This window comes from Pezoporus wallicus, unplaced genomic scaffold (genome assembly GCF_028554395.1).
Source record: "Pezoporus wallicus isolate ANWC-B61680 ecotype Strahan unplaced genomic scaffold, APGP_CSIRO_Pwel_v1 scaffold_3294, whole genome shotgun sequence".
NCBI lineage: Eukaryota > Metazoa > Chordata > Aves > Psittaciformes > Psittacidae > Pezoporus > Pezoporus wallicus.
Genome location: NW_026635478.1, coordinates 8,710,136 through 8,734,546, shown reverse-complemented (window position 1 = coordinate 8,734,546; position 24,411 = coordinate 8,710,136). Strand labels below are relative to the sequence as shown.

At 39.2% G+C, this 24,411-nt stretch overlaps 1 protein-coding gene across 3 annotated transcripts in view; it reads right to left on the bottom strand.

Annotated features, from left to right (window-relative positions):
• Positions 1-24,411, bottom strand: part of PHF21B (PHD finger protein 21B) — a 165,884-nt gene that overhangs the window by 15,235 nt on the left and 126,238 nt on the right. For all 3 annotated transcript variants that reach the window (XM_057426969.1, XM_057426987.1, XM_057426978.1), the window contains 3 exons: positions 11,752-12,102; positions 9,412-9,534; positions 4,146-4,197 (listed from right to left, as the gene is read on the bottom strand). In XM_057426969.1, coding sequence (XP_057282952.1) covers positions 4,146-4,197; positions 9,412-9,534; positions 11,752-12,102 — 526 coding nt within the window. The remainder of the gene's footprint in view (positions 1-4,145; positions 4,198-9,411; positions 9,535-11,751; positions 12,103-24,411) is intronic.

Here is a 24,411-nt window from a genome sequence, read left to right as displayed (position 1 = left end):
CATCCTCAGAGCTGAACAGGCTCCAAACTGGAGGGTCTTGTATAGGTAACAGTTCTGTTCCCCTGTGAAAGTATTCCCTATGAAACGTTCATCTGGCTATGCTGAAATCTCCATTCTGAAGCTTCCAGACCCTTAGGCACCAGGAATTGCGCCTCAGCAGCAGCGTAAGTGCTAGACACGGATCCAGTAGCCTTCCACAGAGCCACCAGAAAACAGATGGTTGTTCTTCCTGTCAGTGTCAGTTCTTTACAAGAATGGGGAATGCTCTCAAGGCCAAAAGGTGACAGAGATGTCACAACAGAGGAACCATGTGCCTTGATGCTGGCAAAGAAATAGAGGAAGCGGCCCTCTGCTGATTCTTTACTTTCGTCTCAATAGTGTGAGCTAACCCATGCTATGTGGTCAGTGAATCCAGAGCTTGCAGCATCTCAGCACCCTCGTGGTAGTGGGGGGAAAAAGTCAGGCTAAAAGCCCAGGCTTAGTCTTTCAGAAGTGGTCACAGGGATACAAGATCATGACTTGTCACTAGCACAGAAAAAGAAACAAAGAATTCAACACAGCAGAGCTTTCTGTGTCCATAACTGGGCCAAATGGCTTCACAAGAGAACTGTGATGGATCTGTAGCTCTCTGCCCTTTTGGATCCCAGGTTTCAGAGAAAATTTCTTTGGTACATGCGCTCACCAAGGCAACAGAAATATTTGATGGAATCTGAATCACACATGGGGTAGATGCCTGGGATGCAGCTTTGGAAGAGGCATCGCTAGGGTACAGAGATAAAAGCTGGCTGGGGAGGGGGGAAGTAATAGCAGTGGGAATAGATGGAAATAAAGAGAGAGCGAGAGTAATGAACTGAAACAGCTCTAGATGTGCTCCACCCTATGCAGCCATCAGGGAGGGCGAGCACAATGTCAGCACTTTATTTATGGAAACTGTGAACAAAAAATATCCATGCTTGTGATATAAGATGTACATTTAAGAGTGTATCTGTTGATAATCACACCAAGATAGAACAAAAGCATACACGGTATACAGTCTTTTGTTAGGTGTTACTTTTGCTATATAGTGTTCATTTCAAAACATGGTTTAATAAAGTAAAATTCTTTTTTAACCGTTTAAAACATTCCAGTAACATAAATGGAAATATTTCTGGGGTTTTATTTTGCTATGGTAAATCAAGATGTGCATTATTAGAATGACCTGAACTAAAGTTTTGCTTTCTATCTACTTGGTTTTCTTTTTTGGTTTTTTTGTTTTTTTTTTTTTTTACACAATAGTAATGTTAAAAGGTGTTCCAATAGCCTAGAGAAAGTTATTTAATACGTTACAACCATGCACTGCATCACAAGACTGGGTTATCTTATTCCTTAGTTTATTAATTTAAAAAATGCAACCCAGAAAGAAAACTTAAAGCCTCTACACTGTAATACATTTGACAGAGATGAATAAATCTGAAACAGCTTTTTGTTGGCCGTAAAGCTTCAATGAGCTGCTGCCTTCATCAGTAAATATTCTGTATGGTCATTCTATGAGGCCCATAATGATGATTTATCTTCAGGGAAAGCTGTACCTCACAGAATGTCAGTCAGTGGAAGCAGCTGCATTCATTTACTGGCAAAGGCCTCAAAACGTGCCTCACACTCAGGCTCTGCCGAACACAGCTCTTTTCCCAGTAAGGGAAACCTCTGGACGTTAGGTGGAAAGGCTGCTAGGCTGACAGAGAAATCCATCTAGAAGTGGATCATAGCCCTTCACCACAAAACGAATAAAATGAAAAAAGCAGTAACACTTGAATTAATGATACTAAGTGAATAAGCTTTTAATGACCCACTCTCGATACAGTTTAATTCCAAAAATGAGAAATACATTAGAAGTACTAAAATAAACTGAACTGTGTAATGACCACTGCTTTCTGATAAATAGCAATGGCTGATAACTGTAAATATGACATAGCACTAAAATAATAACCCTCAGCATGTGAAAGCTATAAGGGCATTTTTGACAGTTGTAATCAGCAATACTCATGAAGAAATACCCTTTCCATAGTAAATAGCTCTTGGTGGGAGCCATTTATTTAATGCTAGTAGCAATATAAAAAGTGAATTTGCCTGAAAGAATTGATTCTGCAGGATTAGTATTGTAGCAGTTAGGTTCAAAATGTGTGTCTATGCACTTACTGTAGAATAAACAGAGCAGAGCGGGTCTTGGTGTTCTGGACATAAGTGTTAAATCCACACAAACAATTTATTAGTTGCAATAAAATCAAAGGGTAAAGAATTTTTCCAAATTAAGTTCTCTCTGTTGCAAGCATAACTTGCACTTCAGCATAGTTTCAAATGTTGCCTATTTTCCTTAGACAAAGAAAACAAGAACCAGTCATCATTTGCACTTTTTGCATTATAAATCTTCCCGCAGAATTGCTCTAGCTTTTTAATTTCCATTTCAATCCATTACCATTAAGGGATTTAAAAGGCCGATGGCTTAAAGTTTCTCTAAACCGCTTTCAAATTCTCAGCCACTGGAACATTAAATGATTTTCCAAAATGCACAGTTAAAGAGAAAAGAAACTGAAAAAGGGCAACAAGTCCCACAGAAAACTTGCTGCATATATTGAAGAGACCTTACAATTAAGATACTATTTTCTGCCTAATTTACAACCTCTCTTAAAACCAAGGAGCAGAAGCACAGGGAATCTCACTAAAAAGAAATCAAGCTGTAAAATGGCAGATACCCCCTTAGTCAGCAAGGTATCTAAGCACATGCCTAACTCTAAAGCAAATAAAACTGAAATTTAGTGCACTGGAAATTCCTCAGTACTTAGACTGAATATTAGGAAAAATTTCTTCACCGAGAGGATGCTCAGGCATTGAAACAGGCTGCTCAGGGGCAGTGGTGGAATCACTGTCCCTGGAGGTGTTCAAAAACCACGTAGATGAGCCCTTAGTGACATGGTTTAGTGGTGGACTTCTCAGTATTGGGGTAATGGTTGGACTCAATGACCTTAAAGCTCTTTTCCAACCAAGCTGATCCTATGATTCTATGACTTTCCTGTCCGTGGCATGGATGGTAAATGTCAATGATAATTACAATCTTATGTGACCAAGAATCATTGTCAGCTGACACATATATGAGCATTTTCTCCATATACCAGTGGAACCACATCAACTTGCATTAGCTGAGCATATGACATATACATCAGGCTGTAGACTTTTTTGTAAAAAAAAAGCTAACTATGAGAACTAACCCACTCTGCCAAGAAATCCCCAACTCAACTCACACTGCATGCCAAATTTGCTGAACAAACTCTTTTTATCCTTCTCATCTATGGTTTCAGAAAGACAAAGCTGAGACAAAGAAAGGTACAGATCTGCTAACTCTTGCAAGGTATTTCTGGAAGGCTGGAAAAGTAAATTGAATCCTATTCAATACTGCATTTAGTTTATGTGCAATACTTGTTTGATCTCGTATTCAGAAGCTTAGGAAGGCATGCTTAGCAACTCACACAAAAGCAGGATGAGACTAGAAGTATGTTTATTTTTTGGCTAAATTGGGGCAAATGGAGAGAAGAAAACCTTTGTGAGAGGTAGTTTTCTAATTTGTTCAAAATCTTATAATACAAATGCCAGATTTTCACTATTTTACACGTTATTCTGTGGAACTCTGAAGATGATAGGTGATTAACTTACTTAAAAAATGAAAGGCCACCCCACATGGGAAAAGAGGAGAGAACATGCCTACTACAGAAGATAAGGATAAACATCTTTGAACCTCACTGATTCTTCAACCAGATCAGCACTGGTCAGAGCCTTTGCAGGTGTTTTGCTTCGCTATGGTACTCCAGTTGTTAACATCCTCTAAAGGACCATGATGACTGAGTAAGCCCAAATGCCTCCTTATGACAAACCTGTGGTGCTGGCTGCAGAACCAGTTCTCATGCCACTTGAGCTGTACAATGGGATGGGAGGCAGGGCAAGTAAGATCACCCATTATTTGAGGCTGAGAAGCACAATTGTGCATAGATAACATTTCCCCTGATCTTTCACTGCCCTTCGGAGGACAGAATCATCAGTTACTCTTGGCTACAGAACAGCCAACAGAAAAGATTTCACTCAAAAATGGAACTGTAAAACAACATAAGCCATCTTACCTTCCAAATGTTCTGTTGTAACCAGTCCTAATGCTACCATGAAGGCAATTTTCTAAAGAAAAAATAAGCAGGGGTTAGATTTTCTACTACAACAATCATGGAAGAAGTAAGTAAACAAATAAATCTAGCATTGACAGGATAAACCCGGTAAAAGCCTTTTAGAAATGTATCTTATTTAAATGCATTGTAATATGAAGAACTTTAACTGAAGATTTGCTTCAAATATGCCTGGCCAGTTACAGCCTACTTGTATGGCTATATGAACTTTAGCAGTTCAGACACTTATGAAGTGAATGCTGTATGACTACTGATTTTACACAGCGCATGACCAAAATTCAGTCAATTCAATCAATTCAATTTCATGCAGCTACCTGCTTTGTTACTCCACTCTTTAGAGAAGTCATTGTGTATTATTATTATTACTATCTGAAAATGGCACTGCTTTTATTGGATGTGAGCAAGCTGCATGAAGCAAAACAAGATATGATACACTTCCACTGAACTTTACATCACTGAACAAAACATCTGAAGCATATTGAAAGTCCCTTCCCCTAGAAAAAACTTTCAGAAATTTCTCTTTACAATTTTCAGAAAGAGTCCCATGTGCATGAATCATGAAGAGGTACACTGGTACACTGATCCAGTATTTTCCCTCAATGGAAAGTGAACAAGCATCTCCTGTTGCACTGGTGAACTCATTCTGCAGTGAGGAATCTGATCTAAAATATTACTCAGAACTCTTGTACACTATATACATGCAAAACACATCTTCATACTAACAAATCTTCAGAACATACCAATCCAGTAATAGGAGAAGTACTAGAGCAGATCTTAAATTTTCTGTCAGTGATTTTTCATTGGGAGATTTTTCTTTTCAGGAAAAGTTTTGCTGAAGCTTTTATTCCATCTTTTAGATGGAAAAGTGAAATTCTGCTGTGTTGTTTCAAGCACAAACTGAACTGAGCTCAGTTTTGAGTAGCACCTGTGGTACTCTGGGGCCTTGGGGACCTCTTCCGCTGTGCTGAAGAATGTGATGGATCATGTTACCCAAGTAGCATTTTCATGAGGTGCAATTTCACACAAGAGACAATTTGACTATAAACCCCAAGCTATTAGAAAATCCAAGCAAGCAAAGCCCGCAATCCAACTCTGACAAAGCAATTAAAAAAGATGCAATTATCATACCACAAATAAAATCTGTAGATTTAGGTCAAACTAAAATACAGTGCTTAAGCAGCAGAAGGTCAAAACATTCTGTTTCATCCAAAGGAGTGTCAGGAAAAGATGTTTCAACACTTCCAAGTCAAAATTAGTTTGAACCTTCTTGTTTTGTGAAAAGCCTAATGATTCAACTTTTCATTTCATTTCAGGATTAAATGAACTAGTAAGTCACTAGAACTATCATTTCCTTTGCAGTTCTGATTTTCATGCAGTCGAATTGTCAAACCCTCATTTGACAGATTAAAAGACCTAGCTATGGGGTGGTTTCTTCAAAGTCTGAGGGTCAGGATTGGTCATTTACACCCCTCTTGTATCTGTGAAAATATCTTTGTCAAACAGGTGAACTAACAACCTCGTAAGAAAGGAATATTTTCTTTCCACAATTTTCTGGCATATAACTCTCCCTGTAGATTAAAAAAAATGGTGATGTAGAATCTCACCACTGGCAATTTAGCTATATTCATGCTATATTTCTGCCTTCCGTAGCAGTGGTAATGGCAAGCACATGTGTTCATTTGCATGTCAGACCTTGATTTCAATAATGTTCACTCCTTACATGTCTAAACCACCAGATAGACACAGTGGGGGCTCCACACCTGAAGGGAAAGATGAATATTTGATCCGATATCCACTGCGCAGCTCTGAGAAGAAAATTAGCCAACTGAGTAGAATTACAAGCTTCACCTCACTCCCACCAAAAAGTAAGTTTGTGGCAGGATGCATCTCAGCACTCTGAGGAAAAGTAATAACATTTAGGTATAGAATCAGAAAGTTGGAATGGTTAATGTGCAAGTCCAGTGGAGCGCAGAACGCCTGTATTACCAGAAGATTAAACTGTAGGGGGAACATACATTTTTTGACATCTAAACTAAAATCATTTGAGTACTGGAATATTTGCTAAACAATTTCTTCTCTTCATGATAAAATCATTTGAATACATATCTAATTAAACGTAATGACAGCATACTTGCTTAACATATGAAGAGCAATCATAAATGGACGTGATAATTATCTCACTGTTAAGCACAGGAAGGGTTAGCTTTTATAGATATTTGAAAGATGGTTCCTTTTAAAAAAAATCCCAGTAGAAGCTGTATTCTTTTTAACAAGTTTATTATATTAACAGCATATTTGTTTTTATGGGCTTTGCTATTTCACACTCACGTAGCTCACTACCTTCAACTCAAAGGACTACTTCCACGGCAATGCTGTTCTTTCAAATATTGCAGAGTTGGTATTGCTTCTATTTCTCCTCTGCACAGGAATCTACAAAATGGAGGCTTCAGTTTCTCCAGATTTTCAGTCCAGGCCAAACACTAGTATTTAGTTCATGATTTCAATGTGTCTGTCTTGTCTTTCTTACATGAGATTAAAAACACTGTTAGCTAAATAACCAGCTTTTATAGCAACGTTTTTTCTTCTAAATAGAATGTCCTGGAAAATGTTGTCAGAAATACAAAAATTTACTAATATAAAAACTCTTAAAACACTTGGGAAAAAAAATCTGTTTGTTTCTGTGCTGTACTCAGGTTCTTTTAAGAAAAAAACAAACCCATTAAAAAAATCCAAACCCTCAGGCACCTGCTCGCCAGAGGATTAGCTCCCCTGAGTTAATTTCTTAATTCCTTTGCAGAAGTCATGCAGGTGGGAGAAGACCCACCACTAAGTAGGCAATTGTTGACCCCCATCCCCAGCAGAGCCCTGCTGACAGCAGTGTCCCACTCCTCCAGACCCTCCTCAGCCCTAGGGGAACTGAACTCTCCCAGCTCATATCCCAGGACAGGGCTCTGAACACTGGACCTGGGACACCCTGGGTGGCAGAGCCCCTCTATCCTGCTTCTGAGAAAGCCACTGCACAGCCACATGTTCAGGTATCCTGGCTGTAAGACAGCAGACATGAGGAGGTTTGGTTTAGTCTAATCATGGCGTACTTGGGAAAGGAGACATCTCTGTCTTGTGCAAAACGCATACATATTGCAGGAGTTTTGTCTGGGATCAGCTTCATGTCTTCCCAACAGAATGACAAAACCAGGAACAAAAATACAGTAATTATCCTCAGTCTTTTCTGTTCGTGTAGGTACACTCAGTAACTACATATGGTATTCCTGGATACTGGTAAGTTTGGTTATTTCCGGTTTATTTGTTTTAAGTTTTCAGTTTAATCTGTTAAATCCCAGTCTGCCACGACTAACATTTATGTAGAGCCATACTGGAGTTCCTGTTTCAGTTTCGTGGTTTGAAGGTAAACAAAAATGTGGAGAGAAGTGCCTAGGGTGCTTATTTTCTTTTACAGTATACCCTGGTATCTTTGTTACTCTTTGCCTTAAATTTAATAATCTGTTTAAAAGCCATGAGTGCTTTTAGAAATACACAGTATGTCTTTTCACAAAGCAAAACAAAGATTTTTATAAAACCATTTCATTTTGTAATTACATGTTCTATTTATGTCATTACATGTGTTTACACTAATTATGCTGTTAGTTCTAATTACACTAACTGCATAAATACATGATAATCAACTAAAGTTCACTTTCAAAGAACAAAAGAAATTAACTCTACACCTATTTAAGGCTGTGAAGCAAATCTATGAAAAAAGAAAGAACCACCATACTTAAGGACATAGCATTCAGCATTCTACCCAGAAAACTCTGCTTGCCAAGACTGCCAGTATACATGGTAGGAACAATATTCTTGGTTACCAAAAAGGTAGTCAGGATATTCTAGCCAGCAATTTCATGAAAAGCTCATTAACTTTATGAATGCTACACCAAAAAGTGTGCCCAGTCCCAGGGCCTCTTCCTGCAGCTCTAAGGAAGACTTTTGCTCAATATTCTTTCAATATTCTTTATGGTAATCAGTTACAGGCAAAGAAAAAATTATGATTTTTTCTAGCATTCTGTTTTTAAGTGGGATCTACTGGCCCTTTCTGCCTGTAAGGTGCTACACAATAAAATAATCTTTTGGAAATACCTCCCTAAAGAAAACACGACTCTACAATCCCATCATTTGGTGGCAATGGAGATTCATATGAGTGTCAGATTTTAAACCTGGGAGATTTCCTAAGTGCAGTTCTGCAGAGCTTCTTCATCAGGTTGTGATATTCTAGGCTAAAAGCCACTATTATCCTTACAAAGTTTTAACTATACCAACCTCTTAAAATGGTAAAACAAATGACCACCCACATGCCTTAAGTAACATTATAAATTTATATTGTAATAATCCTCTTAAAACTACAGCTCCAAGGATGCTTTTCTGCTGTATATTTATTACACTAGTAAGGTTAAGATTTCACATAGCTGAGCATTTCCGCAACAGAAGTAGATTCAGTTTGTATAACCTCTCAAATTGCTGCAAAAGTACATACAATCTAATGTGAATACATCTAGTAAAAAAAGAAAATGCCTGTTAAAGAGAGACCCTGTTTCTACAAGGACTTCTGATTCATATTTTTAGCTTACATCACAAATACAATTCATGAAAGAGATTCAATCTTATAACCTGCTTTCTGCTCTCTAACTCAGTTTGAAGGTCTTTAATGTATTTCAGGCTAGAAAGAATCCCTGTACATGCAGGAAGTCATAAACAGTAAATGCAAGAAACTGTATTGTTAAATGCAATATAAAAATTGCAGTGTTCAATACAAAGAAGATGTAAAAGCTCAGCTTATGAATGAATTTTTAAGTCAATCTCATACACAGCCTGTAAACCCAACGATACATACTTGATAACATAAAAGAAAGTATCTGAAGTTTGTATACACCTTTCAAAAGAAACTCATCAATACCACACAAAGTGACTAGATCACTATGAGACCTACAAATCTTACATTTTGTGACACTGGAAGTTTTGATGCAAACCGAATTTGTCAGAGCACGTCACCGGAAGGAAAATCACCTCAACTGCAGTGATTGGGTAGGGAGATGAATGGCTGGCAGAATCACGAGCACAAATGCAGTAATGTAATATGCACATGGAAAAATGTTCAGACTTGGCTGCCACAACTTAACTGTACTGTGGCTCACTTATTTAAAAATAAATAATTCACCTCTGGATTTTCCTCCTTTTTCTTTTTGGTAGCAGGGGGTCCCTGAGCTGACTCTTCAGGAGGTTTCTTTGTCTCCACTTTACTTTCTGTCTGGGTTTGGACTTGAGGCTGAATAATGATAACCTAAAAGACAATGCAGAAATAAGAGAATTCATTATATGAATCTGGATTTTTCTGCCTGGCAATACTGATTCTTCTTTGAAGGCTACTTGATATCCCTGCAGACAACAAATGCAAGTCACAAGCCAAAAATATATATAAAAACCTGGATTCCTAGATTATGCTTCTAAAACCATACCTAAGTTTTTAAAAATTAATTTTTATTGGTGCATTATAAGCCTATTGCAGCCTAAGGGAACCACTTGATCAGTGCCTCTGAAAATTAGGACACTTTTTATTTAGAGGACTTCTGAAGCTGACTCAGCCTAGCTTTAGCATACGTGTTGTCAGTGATTTTAAGGTCTTTCCTTTGATTTTATTTTGCATATAGGTAGAAGAGATGGGATTATTACACATTCAAAACCGCAGTATGATTTCAGTCATACCAGTGTTTTTCAGAATAAACACATGTGGATGGGAAAGAAGATAACTCCTCAGTACTACTACGAGGATGATCAGAGAACTGGAGCACCTCCCGTATGAAGACAGGCTAAGAAAGTTGGGGCTGTTCAGCCTGGAGAAGAGAAGGCTGCATGGAGACCTCATAGCAGCCTTCCAGTATCTGAAGGGGGCCTATAGGGATGCTGGGGAGGGACTCTTCATTAGGGACTGTAGTGACAGGACAAGGGGTAATGGGTTAAAACTTAAACAGGGGAAGTTTACATTGGATATAAGGAGGAAATTCTTTCCTGTTAGGGTGGTGAGGAACTGGAATAGGTTGCTCAGGGAGGTTGTGAATGCTCCATCCCTGGCAGTGTTCAAGGCCAGGTTGGACGAAGCCTTGGGTGACATGGTTTAGTGTGAGGTGTCCCTGCCCACAGCAGGGGGGTTGGAACTAGATGATCTTAAGGTCCTTTCCAACCCTAACTATTCTATGATTCTATGATTCTACTCATGTAACTGAGAACAGAGTTCAGCCCTCATCATTTATGTGCTATGAGCAGTGGACGTTCAGTTTTGCACAAACAAAACAAACTATATGTGGTTTAAATTAAAAATAATTCTGGTTCAGAAGCTATTGGATTTACAACACAGGTCTCTTATACATGCATGTATGTTAGTATATCCAGCTGCTCATACCTGAACCACCACATGAAGATTTACATGATGCATATAACTCAGAAGCTATTTAGCTGAAAGGAATGAAGGACTATTTCTGGCCACGGAACTACACATGTGACTTTATATCCATAATCAAAGCTTCATGAAGGATTATGGAAGATCTTCCCAAGCTCACCTTCCTGATGAAGGTTACTGGATTTGAACACTGGGCCTTTTCCATCTATTTCACTGTTAGCTTTCAATCAATGTATTTAATTGTTAGATACTTTATCTCAATGCAGTCATTCTAGAAGGTTCAAGAGCATAAAAAGGGATGGTTTTCTTAACCAGCATCCAGTTTAAGTAAGAGAAAAATAAATTATGTTAAAGAAGTGGAGAAGAGATGCCTGCTTTTATTTACCTCAAAAGCCATCACATATTCTTTTTTCGTACTGTACGAGAACCTGTGCTGCCAACAAGACCCAAAGTAGTAGGAACCTAGTAGCAAATTATAGTGAGTGTCTACTGGGTATGTTGTTAGCTTTTATTGAATCTGTTTCTGGCATAATAGTTGTGAAGTTCTTGTATTTCAAAGCTGAAAAGCAGTACAAAGAAGAAACAAGTAATTCGGAACTTGGGCTTTTTTCTTACTGATTTATCTGCTGATCAGTTTTGAAATCCTGAGCTCTCATTTCATTTAGTCTTCCCCTGGAAGTGTAGAAGGGAATGCCTGATTGTTTGATATACTCCCCTGGGGTCAGTCAATATAACTAGTATCACTGTATAATTGAAGAGGGAGTCCATAAGAAATTTGAGCCTGCACGGAATTCAGGGATATTATTAGTGAGGACTGGTTTAAGGAAATGGAAGATCCTATGGTCCCATTAATGTCAGGCTACATAATGATGCATTTTGTTCCCGCTAAAAAATATGCTTGTACACAGACAGATGTCTACCAGCATCCATGTGTCCCCCTAAGAATTTTCCCATTGATTTCTCATTATTTTCTTAAAAAAAAACCACAACACTGACACCACCCTGCACAGGGCTGTGCACTCCCAAGGGGATATTCTTCTTACATTTGCAATGTAACTGCTGTGCCTGATAACCAAAAATAATGCCATGAAAAGCAGAACCTACCTTGCTGTCGGCACTAATGAGGAGTGGTTGCACTTTAATGCTGTCGTTGACCACAGAGACAGTTGCGCTGGTGCTGATAGGAGTTGCATTGCTGGGGGAGGTGGAGATGATGGCGTATGCCACACCTGCACTGCTCAGAGGTGATGAAATAGCTGTAGGCTCGGTGACACTTTGTGACTGGCTGTTAGGTGTCTGTACATGGCTGACAGTGTTATTGGCAGTCGGGAGGGCAGGGCTGGGGTTTTTGATGCTGACTACAGTTGCCTTCTGGAAGGTAGGAGGCTGCTTGGAAGGTTGGTCTCTGCACGGGGAGATAGGGAGGCTGTCTGGAATCAGGGTCTTTGGCCTAACCTACAAACAGAGAGCTAGAAGTTATCAAGCACAGTCTCACAGCATGACGAACAAACACTGCACACATGCACTCTCCCAGTAGAACCCCTAGTTGCATTAATCATGGAAAAGGAGCATCTAGAAAAACATAACGTAGCAGCTCAAAGTAGCCAGACACTTATTTACTTGTAGATATATTCCTAGCACTCCTCAGTTGGGTCATTTCGGAGTCCTTAACTCATTGCAATGCTGAACGAGATCAGAGGAAAAAGTCAATTCCTCACTTTTATTAGCACACATCCATACAAATGCTACTCAAGTCACATCCAGTTCTCAGTAGGGATGTTTAAGCCAAAACCTTTGCAAAGAATGGAAACCCCAGACACAATGATTTCCTATTCTGAAGGTCACAACACTCTTGTTATGAATTAAGGAGTGGGAACTGAATCATTAAGGGAGTTGTCGGAAAGCACTTACAGGAACAGTAAGCATATGCACTTATACTGATGTATTAGTGAATGAAGATCCTCACATTTTTAAGATGTACCATGTTTAATGGACAAGACATGAATCACGCAACCATTCATCTCACCAAAAGAAACCCACAACCATCAAACTTCATATTTTGTTGCTGCAAGTAAGGATCTCATTTGCAGCTGTGGGTGGATGAAGAAGGAGCTTCTATGCATGGAGGGGGAAACTGTTTGCCAAGATTTGTGAAGGCTGCAGCTTTACCCAGAGCCATGAATGATAACTGCGAACAACTGTCTCCAGCTAACGTGATGTGTTTCCAGTGGGGTAATTAACGTCACCCTGGTGACATGGCTCTGCCTTAACAACACGTTAAGTACAGTTCTAGTACTGAAAATAAATAATTTAAACTGCTTCGCATGAAGTTAACTTCACTCCCAGCTTGTTCGTTACCATGGCCAGATAAAACAGTCGGTTCCCTCTGTGCTTATTTAGTCCTGTCACTTCTCGCACCTTCCATACTGTGAAACAAAATGACAAGTTGTAACAGACAGACATGGGAAACAGCTGCCTGTGTCACTGCACTGTAGTCTACAGGAGCCCTTCCAATGATGCCGACTTCAATCTGCAGCCTAAGTAAGCAATTTAATGAAAACATGGGGATTTACTAGTGTGCAGAAAATCATTTTTCAAGGCTGGCCGTCATCCTCTATCATGTCAAGGAGATACGTACCTGTTTGTCCCCACAGCAAATATTAAGGGCAGCAACACACGTATTGCAAGCTCTTTGTGTTTTCATAACTCAGTCTGCAACTGCCAATAGAATCCTAAAGCCTACAAGCAGAGCAAATGTGCAAATTGGAGCCACAGTCCTGTTCAGGAGTGTCTAAATTGTCAGTAACCAACGTAGATGCAAAGTGAAAAAGGAAACAGAGCTGAAGAAAAGAGAAGGATTTGCCCAAAGTCCTGCAGCAGAATCATGATAAAGCCAGAAAGCTGCTGTGTTCAGCTCGCAACTTTGGGGTAACACTGGGAGGCCTCATAGAACCACTGTGAAATGATGCTAAACTATGCTAAACTAGGCATAACCGTATTCAAGATACAGTGACAGTAATTGAGGGTGTTTTCTCTTTTCCCTCTATCCAATCACTTTATGTAATGATTATTTCATTGATTTAGTTGAGATACCAGACAAACACCCTGGTCAAGTTGTTAAGAGGAATCTATAATTAGTTTCATATCTGTAATTAGTTAATGGTCTTATTTTCTGAAGTAGTGCACAGAGAATTGGTTTAACCCAATCTTGGCCCAGGCATTCTGCAAAACTAAGGCTTCTAACACAAATGACAGTTCAGTGCAATAGGAGATATGATATTTAAAGCACCTCGTTCATGTGTGTATCAGAGTCAGTTATACAAGCAGATCTTGTAGCATCTACTTTTATATTTTCATAAAATATCCTTTCTCTACTATACCTTATATAAGTCTCTCATACGTAAGCCTTTAACAAATTGCTCATGCTCATGTGCTCAGAGACACGTTCACAGAAATAGTATCATTATTCAAGAAAAATGAGTCTTGAGAAGGTTGGCAAAATACAGTCAAAACGTATTACCACGGCTAAAGGAATCCAAATTTAGCTTTTAGCTGTTTTGCTAACATCTAAATTTTACCACCTCTCCTTAAAACAAAATAACTTTCTTGTAAATTAACATAATATGTTACCAACAGAAATACTGTAAACACACAGATAAGCACATATATTCAGGGAAAGAGGGAGAGAGAGAATAAGAAATTGTTCATATCAAAGATTTAATAGAACAGTCACTGAGATCTTTACAAAGAATCAAATCTGACAAAAAAAATCAGCTCAGGAGTTTTTCTAGCCAAAAACTGTCAATGTAGTCTACCAGGATCTACTCTGTCACTCTTAATTGTGCTTTTATATTTAATCAAAAGCCTAATTAAAACTAAATGCCTATATGCATATTCCAGCTATATAATTATCTTTTCTACACTATTACAGATATATATATATAATACATTTCAGATGTAATACCTCAGTGAATCCTATACACACCCTTAATACACATTCTGCAAGTTGTGGATGAATGCATATTACTTCGCTATAAAATAAGCTCTTCCTGCACAGGCAATTAAACAGACTTAATTTTCCAAAGTAACACACTCTCTATAAAGTGCTGCATACTGAAATAGCTGACACGATTTACCATTCCGGTACAGCACAAGAACATATGCTGGGCGTTTTCTGCCACCGTGTGATACAAAGGAGGTATAGCGACCTTCACAGTCTAAAGCCTCTGCAAATTCCCTGGCAAATTCAGGTAACGTTGTGAGAGAGCATTTATCTGCAATTATAAAACAATGAAAAGGACTGACTACACAAAAACTTTCAGGTGCTCTTGAGTTAAAGCTAAAATAAATTACAGTTAAATTATGTTTAATTCCAGAGTCCACAGGCATGAATCCAAAACAGAAAGCGAGCATAGAAGCTCCTTGTGCTCTAACAGCTATGAACCTTCTCCCTTTGAACACAGACACTAAGTGTAAGCACTTAATAATCAGCCAAGTGAAAGACCTTTAGCAGACTTTCACATTAAAAACCAAACTGCTAATCTGTGAGAATAAATGGTGTCAGCTGGGAAGAAAAAATAAATGAAGGAAAGAACTAGCTCAAATTCCTTTTCCTCACAGCAAAACTGTGGCTTAAATTTGGGAGATGAAAGGAGGACAGTGGCACGAACAGAAGTTTAGAAATAGTCACCGAAGAAGAATTGAGGAAAAACTAGGCCAGGGCACAGACTGCATTCCACATGCAAGGTATCAAAAAGACATTTTCTACTAGAAGGAGCACAGGTGGGATGACACCGGTCCCCATCACAAGAGACACAGAAATAAAAGGTGCAAAAGTTTAGTAAAAGAGAAGAGAAGAGAAGAGAAAGAATAACAGACAGCATGTATGTTAGCAAGTGAAAACTGCAACTGCTGGTGAGTGCTACAAATAACAATTCTCCTGTAGCTCAGCCCTCCTCTCCCCAAATATCTTTCATTTAACTTCTGACAGCTGTCAAAACAGAATGTGATACTACCAGGGCTCTAAATGCAGGAGAAGAGAGAGCTTCTTCTTGAATGTAATGATCTCACAAACCCATGTTGTTCTTGGGTTTCCTCAGCACCCACAATAACAAACATTTGGTTTTAGGTAGCAATATTCAAACACCCCTAGTACTTCCCTAATAGTGTGCTGCAGGTGAGCACACTGTTCAAGACACTCCCGAACCTAAGAATTCACAAGGCTGGGGGTGTCTGCTTTTCAGACAGGGAAATAACAGGGAGCCCGATCCTGTGAGATGTGCAGAGTGCTCTTTTGTTCAGCAACATCTGATATGTATTTCAAAGAGTTTCAGAAAAGGAGGGAATCAGCTCCTGTGACTAACACAACTTCTTGTATATCCCATATCAATAAGCTCCATCCAGATGTCGCTATATGACACCCAAAGGCTTTCATTACACCAAAACATCATTCCAGCTCTCAAGAGCACAAATTGTTGAAAACTGCAGTGGTGAACGAACTGCTGAGTGGCGGAAGTGGGAGAGCCTGATGTGTGCCCCCTCTGACAAAGGCAACTGTGATCATGGGCAATCTATTTCCTGAGCTACACCCCATCAGATGAGCTGCTCCCATGCTGTAGTAAAGAAAAAGAGGGTAAAAAAGAAAACCTCTTACAAAATAGGGCCTCAAGATCCAACCCAAACAAGTATGGGGGGGGAAAGGAAGACAAGGAAAGCAAAGCACACAATTCCTCCCATCTCTGTGGGCACTATTACTTACTCCTAAAGGACAGGATTTAATTAGAACAGTTATCTCTGTGCAGATCTGCCTGTGATATGAAAATTATTAAGGGTAGTTCTGGTAAATGTGTTCTCCTTACAGCCTAGCAAAGAAGGGAAGTTAACAAGTGCACTTCAATCACAAAACTAGAAGGGATCACCATGATCCTCCTGCTCACAGACTGGCCATAGAATTTCTCCCAGAAACTGAAGACAGATTTTGAAAGAAAATACTAATGACTTCTTAATGATGAATTCATCACGAGCCCCAATAAACTGTTACAATACTTTATTATGCCCATGACTGGTGTTTCATTGCGCGGTTGAATTTGCCTAACTTCAGCTTCCAGTCCCTGGATCTTGTTACAGCTTTGTCAGCAACACTGAAGAGCCCTCCCCCTTCCCTATATCAGATATCAGCTGGATTGTGCTCAGCATCAATCAGCCCTTCATACTGGCAGGGCCGATCTCTACGAGAGCAAATTTTTCAGCTCAACGCAATATCACATTGCCTTTGAGAGAAAGGCCATTATTCACACTTTATTTTCACTTCACCCTTGTACTCGGAGCTTAAAAACAAAAACTCAAAATGGATTTGGCACAATTCATATGTCACAGAGGCAAAGTGCTGGGAGCAGCAGACAGAGCTTTCATTCTTGAAAAGCTTCAGAGGATCACACAGAAAACATTAGCAATGGCTGATAAAATGAGTGCAATATGGGGTAATTATATCCTTCACCAGAATGAACAGATGCACACTGACTTCAGTAAAGCTGTGTCTATTTATGCCAGCTGAGGACCGACTCTCTCCCCTTCTTTTTGTATTCAATGAAAATGATGCAAAATAAAAGGTTCTGTGTAACTTTACAGCAATGACACACCCTAAAACCCAGACTGCCCAACTGAGCTTTAGTTGATTTTTGGTTCCTTTCCTGATAAGCTCCTATTACCTTCAACCTGGTCTAAGACCACAGTTAAATTAAACACAGTTTATTTTCTTGCCATAGGGAGAAGATTTAAAACCACATGTGACTATGGATCCACATACACTTTTCTTCCTTACCGTTGATGGGAGTACACACAAATAAAGGCATGCTTCAGTGTGCATCGTGAGGAAACCCTAGGCAAGATGACCCAGTTCAGTGTATCCTATGTTGACTTACAGTGTAAGACCCTCCTTAGCATCTACATGGAAAATTAGCCTGGGAAGCCAGAGAAAAATGATATGAAATGCAGCAGCTTCTCCAGCCCATGTTTCTAATCCTGCTGCTCTGGACCATGAAGACCGAGGAAGAAATCTTAACCTGACTCAAACCAACAGCAAATCTGAAGAGACTTCAGTAAGGCCATAACATATTCAGATTATGTGCACTACATCAGACATTTTCCACTGGACTCTACCTACAGTGCTTTGGTATTTTAATTTGTTAGCCATGAGGAGCCAACTTTAGGGTAAAGGTGACAAACAGACAATATAACTCCTCTGCAATTTTTAAGAAGACAAAGCGATTTCATTTAATTTTTATTCTCCTTCAGCTTTGCTTGATTCTACAGAAATGGAAGTTTTGCTGAGAAGCATGTTTGTGTGGGAATCTGCCAGCTCTGCTTTTTATGTTTGTTGGCATAAGGCAGTCAGGTGGGAGTTCTTTATTAAAAATGTTACCAGTGTTTTGAACACAAAACTGTATTTTCACAGGAACTTGAATGACTTTTGCTAATGAAATGAACATTTTCTCCTCTGCTATACTGCCTTTATTTTCTAGTTTGGCATTGCTGCTATTGAGTTGATGATTCATTAAGTGGCTCTTTTCCATTTGCAAAGGGGAAAACTACCATTAAACCAGCAAATTAAAATCAATATTATTCCAAAAAATAACTAGTAGGGGTTGAAGTTGACAAGGATTTTTGCTTTTTTTATTTTTCCTTCTTCACAATGATTCTGTCCTTGAATACGCAGTTATCTATGTGCCTCTGAGGAAAGAATTTAACCCTTATTGTTCAGGATTACAATACAAATATAAAAGCAAGACTCTGATTATACACACCAGTCAATAACTTACTTCCATTTCTACTCTTTTAGTATTACAAGTCAGCTTGCTTCTCTCATAGATACTCATCAATGATTAAGTTACTTCAATTTAAATATAAAGTGTCCATGAAGCCTTTAGGCACAAATGAGTGAACATCTGTTGGCTTTCCTCCTGTTCGCATACTTTCATAGGCAAGCTCTGGACTAATCCATGCAGCATTCACTGGACTCAAACTCTGGCATCACTTCAAAGACCACGGATGCCACTGCTTTGTACCATCCGTCACTTTAATAGCTTTTCCTTCTAGACAACAATAATGGCACATTATAATGATCTGACTCATTTACTAGCCAAAATAAAAAAAAACAAACTTGAAAGACAAAATAATGACAAAAATAATTTCTGTCTGCTGACAGCCTGACCAAGATGGAAGCACACAAAAAGCTCACATATCAGGAGATAAAAATGAAGGATTTAGGGACAGGAAGCAGTGCAGCGAATTCCTCCCAGCCTATGCTAAGGTGTTGAAGACAGAAAAACCTTCTTACCTGCCTGTCGTTTGTCTAGAGGCCTACTGCAAGCTTGTACAAATGGCACAGAGGCTCAAAAAAACAGCACAGTCCAGATCCAAGCCAGACATGGATCTGAAGCCACACTTCATTCATTCATATGAATGCAAATGGTGTCGATGGATAGAGATGACACTTCTCATCTTCCTGATACTCTCCAAAGCAGCATTTGACATGGAGAAACTTGAGCATTTTCACCTAACAAAAATGTACCATGTCAGGTGTTAAAATGGCTTGAATATTTCCTGGGGGGTTGTATGGGTACGTTAGGCTTCTACATGCAGATTGTCGTGGACATCTGACTTCCATGGAAGTCCTTTCAAAATGTTCATGACACTGACTGGATCTGAAGATCTTAAGCATCAGTAATAGCCAATTCTGCGTCTTCTTCCCCACCACCCTTGATCAGCTCTCTCACGAAGAAGAGGTAACAGAGAGAGGTACTTTGGAAAATTCGCATCTGGGTGTAGTCTCCCTGGATACACCAGGCACACTTATCTTTGCCCACCATATGCATTTATCTTTCTGCATAAGACCAGATATCTTGTCACTGCCAACCTCTGGCATACCACTATCCACAAGGAACAGTTCTTACTGCACCACCACCTTAGTCATACCTTCATCTGTCTTGGCTGCACTACAGCAGTGTAAAATACATATTGTGGAACATGTGGAACTCCACATGCTCCAACAAGTCCATGCTTCTCTCAGCTACTTCTGAAACCTATCCACCAGTGCACAACTGAGATTCCCATAAACTTTTCAATACAGTACCATGTTTTCATCCCAATCTTAAAAGCTCCCTCTGTAAAGACTTAGTATGAAAGGCCAAGGTGCAGGGATTCTCTATAGCGAGGCTGATCCTCATACAGGCAGACATCTCAACCTTATTTTCTATAAATTAAAGACACAAACCTCATCACTTTCTACAACAAACATTTTCCATGTTATACTCCTCTTACAGAAATAAATAGAGGCATGCAATTAATAGTAGCATGCCTATTAAAAATAAGCAAACTGATAAAAAGGAACTCTAACTAAAATTCTCAGCTGCACACACTTCTTCCCAAAAGGGAAAAACGAGAGAAATAGCTTACAACAGATGTTAATCTTTGTGTTTAGCACATTACGGGAAGGTGCTTCAAACACAGTGACAAGCACGGTATAAAAGCTTATACAGAATAAAACAGATTAACAACTATATCTATTAAGGGCTACATTTTCAGCTAGGCTTCTGCAAACCTTTCTTTTGAAAAAGCAATTTTGTTTCTGTTTTCTGCACGCATACAGTCAATGAATATTAAATACATTTGCAAACCCCTTAGCTTGGTTATATACCACGCTGATTAAGTTACCTTGAATTAGATTATCTCTCTTCTCCTTCACTAGCATTCCACCACATCCCCATGGAAGCACTGAGGGTTATATACCAGAAAGGTGCATGACATCCCTTAGGGAATTACAGTCCTTTTCAGATATTGTAAAAATTACTTCACCCAATTCAATTATTCCTTACCCAAACAATAAAGTTCCCTTGTCTCTCCCCTGCACAATTCTGTGTAACATTTTATACAAACAGGCATATCTGCTAGCTTCTTTTCTAGTTTTACAAAAGGCTGACTTGCATTTAGCAGTATTTTTCCACCTTCTAATGGCTATGCACAGTCTTAACACATTACACTTAAAAAAAATAAATACGTATATATATTTACAGTGCAGAGAGAGGCTTTGACACAGACCAATCTGTTAACATATTCCTTCTACAGTATACAGTTGCATCACACAACTTGGGTTCTGTCTATAGGAGTAATTTTGCTTTCAAGAAATCTTAAAGACGTCCTACCACCAGGGAAGCTGGGAGTAGTGGCTGGTTTTGGTACACACATGAAGAGAAGCAGCAGCTGTCAGTCAAGAACTGAGCTCGGGAGTACTATGACGAGAAATTTTAAAAATGAAAATGTGCATTTAAGTTTTGGGAACATCCAGAGACCACAGTCGCTGACTGGGCTTACACAGTACCCAGTGATGAACAAACATACACTAACAAAACAGCCCCTGTTCCAAAGCAGCCTGCAGATTAGTGACCAAATTCAGGCCCTACTGAAATCACTACAGAAGATAAAAATTAAGCAGCAGTTGACAAAAGAACTGGCCAGAGGTGACTGAAAAATACACACATTTCATCTAAAGTGGTTGTGCGTACCTGTACGCTTTCAGCACTAACCTGCATGACAGCTCCACTGCAGGCACCTGCTATGCGACTCTGCTCTGTTCTAGTCAGCAGTGTCATGAGCAAAGCCATCCCAAGCCCTGCCTTCAACCAGCACTAGAAAAATAGGTCAGGGAAATAGCATTATAATCTGATTTAACTGCTACCCAAATCATCACAGGCTCCCCATTAATTTGAATGAGAATTGGATTGGGCCCACATTACTGACAACAAAATGGGAGGTTTATTTTAATATCTTCATCATTTCATTTAAAATCTTCCATTTGAAGAACATAAAACAAGATTTCCCACATTTCTCCAGGGGACTACACAGTGACTTAAATTTCTACGTAAACCAGTTCAAAATAGACAGACTCTCTGCACTTCAGCAGAAAATTGGAGCCCCAACCTGACATAAGGCCACCTTCTCCTTATAGTTGATGGGTGCCACAAAGCAGAACAGCTCAAGAGTAGAAAGTGCATCACCCACGTGTTTGAGTAGAGGACCTTCAGGATTTGCTGTAGAGCCTGTAGTTTCAAAACATCTCACCCAGCTGGAAACCTCACAGGCCAAAGTAAAAATATAAAGACTATCTGGAATTAACTTCCCAAACATCATAGCTCATAGCAGAAATTTTATTTATTTGATGAAAGCAAAAAATAATTTCATATTCTCTAAGAAAAAAAGGTCTGCCAAAGAGGCTTGTTTTGGCAAATAATGAATGCCTAAAGAAATACTGTTTGCATTGTGCAATGAACTTGTAATTAATGTTTGTTTGCTCACCATTTAATAGCAGTTTTGCACTAAGTGATGGGATTTTGTTGCCATTTGTGAATGTGCAGATTTTGAAACTTCATTCCCCATATGGAAGAGCTCCCAGGGGGTCATATCATAAACCCATTCAAATGAACAAAGCAAATGACAAATATCCGTATAAACGTAGAAAATGAGAAAGCTGTATGTATTGTTTTACGTAAGTACTGCTAAGTGCCTCAGTTTACTTGTGTGGCATTTTCCTGCTTGAGTGCATAGAGCTAAATCAAGAGTCTGTCTAGATGGGGACAGTGAATGCATTAAAAATATACAATTCATTTAGACATGATGAAGGGCCTTTAAATGGAGAAGTCCCCTGTTTCTTTCTTGCCAGCATGGCAATGTCTACGTCTCTCATGCCTACATCTAAATATAAAGGGATTCTGAAATCCCCAAAAGGTAATGAGACTGGCCAAAAGGAGAAATATCAGGTAGCAATCAGTGTGCTTTTAAGAGCACAGACAGTGACCTGGATTAATCTCATTAATCTACATGCACCTGAAATAGAAGTGCAATCTGTCAGGATAAGTGTGAAATCACTTCCAGAGGGTAACTCAGAGACAAGCAGGCTCCTAACATGGCAGGGATCCCAAAAGGGATCCATGAGACCTTCAACCCTTCCATGGACAAGAAGAGAGGCAGCAAATATAGACAGGATTAAGCCAATTTAGGTGATTGCCACTGTGCCTGCCACTGCACTTGTACCAACTCCACGTAGATTTAGTTGCTCGGGTAAATAGTCAGCCATACAGGTGGGCTTATTGAAGCCTTTGCTGCTAGGGTTTCATTGCTATCAGGGCTCTGCACAACTGCTAAAGCTAGACTTCAGAGAGACGGAGGTCATGGAAAGTGCAATACCTTGCAGAAAAAGATCCAGCTATAGCTAACATGCATGAGTACAGACATTGTACTGCTTGAACTGTTTTTGTGAAATACCGTGGACTACTTTGTAGAGGAGTGATGAATATCATTTTGCTTTGAAAAGGCTGTCCCCTTAATTTGCTGCTACAAGGGCACCCAAAGTAGAGGTTTTAGCAGATGCCAAACTCAGCTGGACCCTGCTTGTTAGTATGCTTAGGACACAGTGGCAAAGCTGCCTTTCACTAAGTCAATCCTAGAATGGAAGCATTGTGCCACTATCTCAGAGTAAGGTACAGCAGCCATGCCTGTCACCCAGTGAGTGACAGTAGTAGTAGCCAGTAGTAGTAGCCAGTCTGCTCTGTAACCAGGTCTGATGCAGAATATCTGGGAGGACATGCACTGTGACAGCACAGATTTACATTACTCTGATTTATGGCTGTATTAAATATATTTTGAAGGCATGCAACTATATAGTTAGAAGCCAAACTTTCCACTTGTAGATGAGAACTTGATCTCTCTTGAGTTATCTGGCAGAAAGCTTTGATGGGTGGAGGGAGTTCCCCACTAAGAAATAATATGGAAATTTTAAACTTCTCTGTAAGCCGCGGGTGGGAGAGGAACATACAGACCATGGTGAACTGCAAAGGAGGACACAGCCTGTAAATGGGGCAGTCTGTTGCTGGGGAAGGAAGTACTGGCCTGTGAAAGAGCCAGAAATAACTCAGAACATAAGATGTATCTCTGATAACACGGTCTTACATACAGCTGCCTACTTAATTTTTAGTTTTGACAGAAATGAAATTGCTATGTGGTTATTTCCCATGCTATCTATATGAAATAGAAAAGTTAGTAAACTATGGCTTAGGGGTGCTGAGGAAGGGTTGGTGTTTCATTAGTATTAAGTATGATTGCACAAACTGGTCTGAAACTGAAGCCTGTATTTTCACAAAGTGAAATACAAACAAAAACACTGCCGTGAGCTAAACAGCAAAACAGAAAGGATATGCGTTCTTTTCAAAAAGTTGAGAAAACCAGATTCCTCCACTTTTTTCAATTCTTCAAAATTCAATCTAACAATGAATGAAAATTCTTCTACTTAGAAAAGTATAGAACATTGATGCTTCTCTAAGGGCAGCATTTGCAATGACATCATCATTGCTGAAACATAACCTTAATGATAATTTAAGCCCCTGATACAGGTCTTTCAGTTGCTCTTGAACCTCATCTATTTTCAGGAGCAATCTGCTCATCTTTAACACCCCAAAAGGGCAGAAATCAGTGTGTTATTATGCTGTACGAACAACTGAAATGCAGTCTTGAACTTGGTAAGAAAACTATAACCTTTCTTTATGTTCACAATTTTGCCTTCCACAAAATGTAATTTAAAGAGGGAATTTAAGAACTTTATCTTAGAACTACTCCATCCTCCAGGCAGATTTAGCTCACGGATCTTCTACCAGATTCTGCCACTACAAAAATATCAGGAAAAAAATAAAGGAATAACAGGAAGACCCAACATTGACT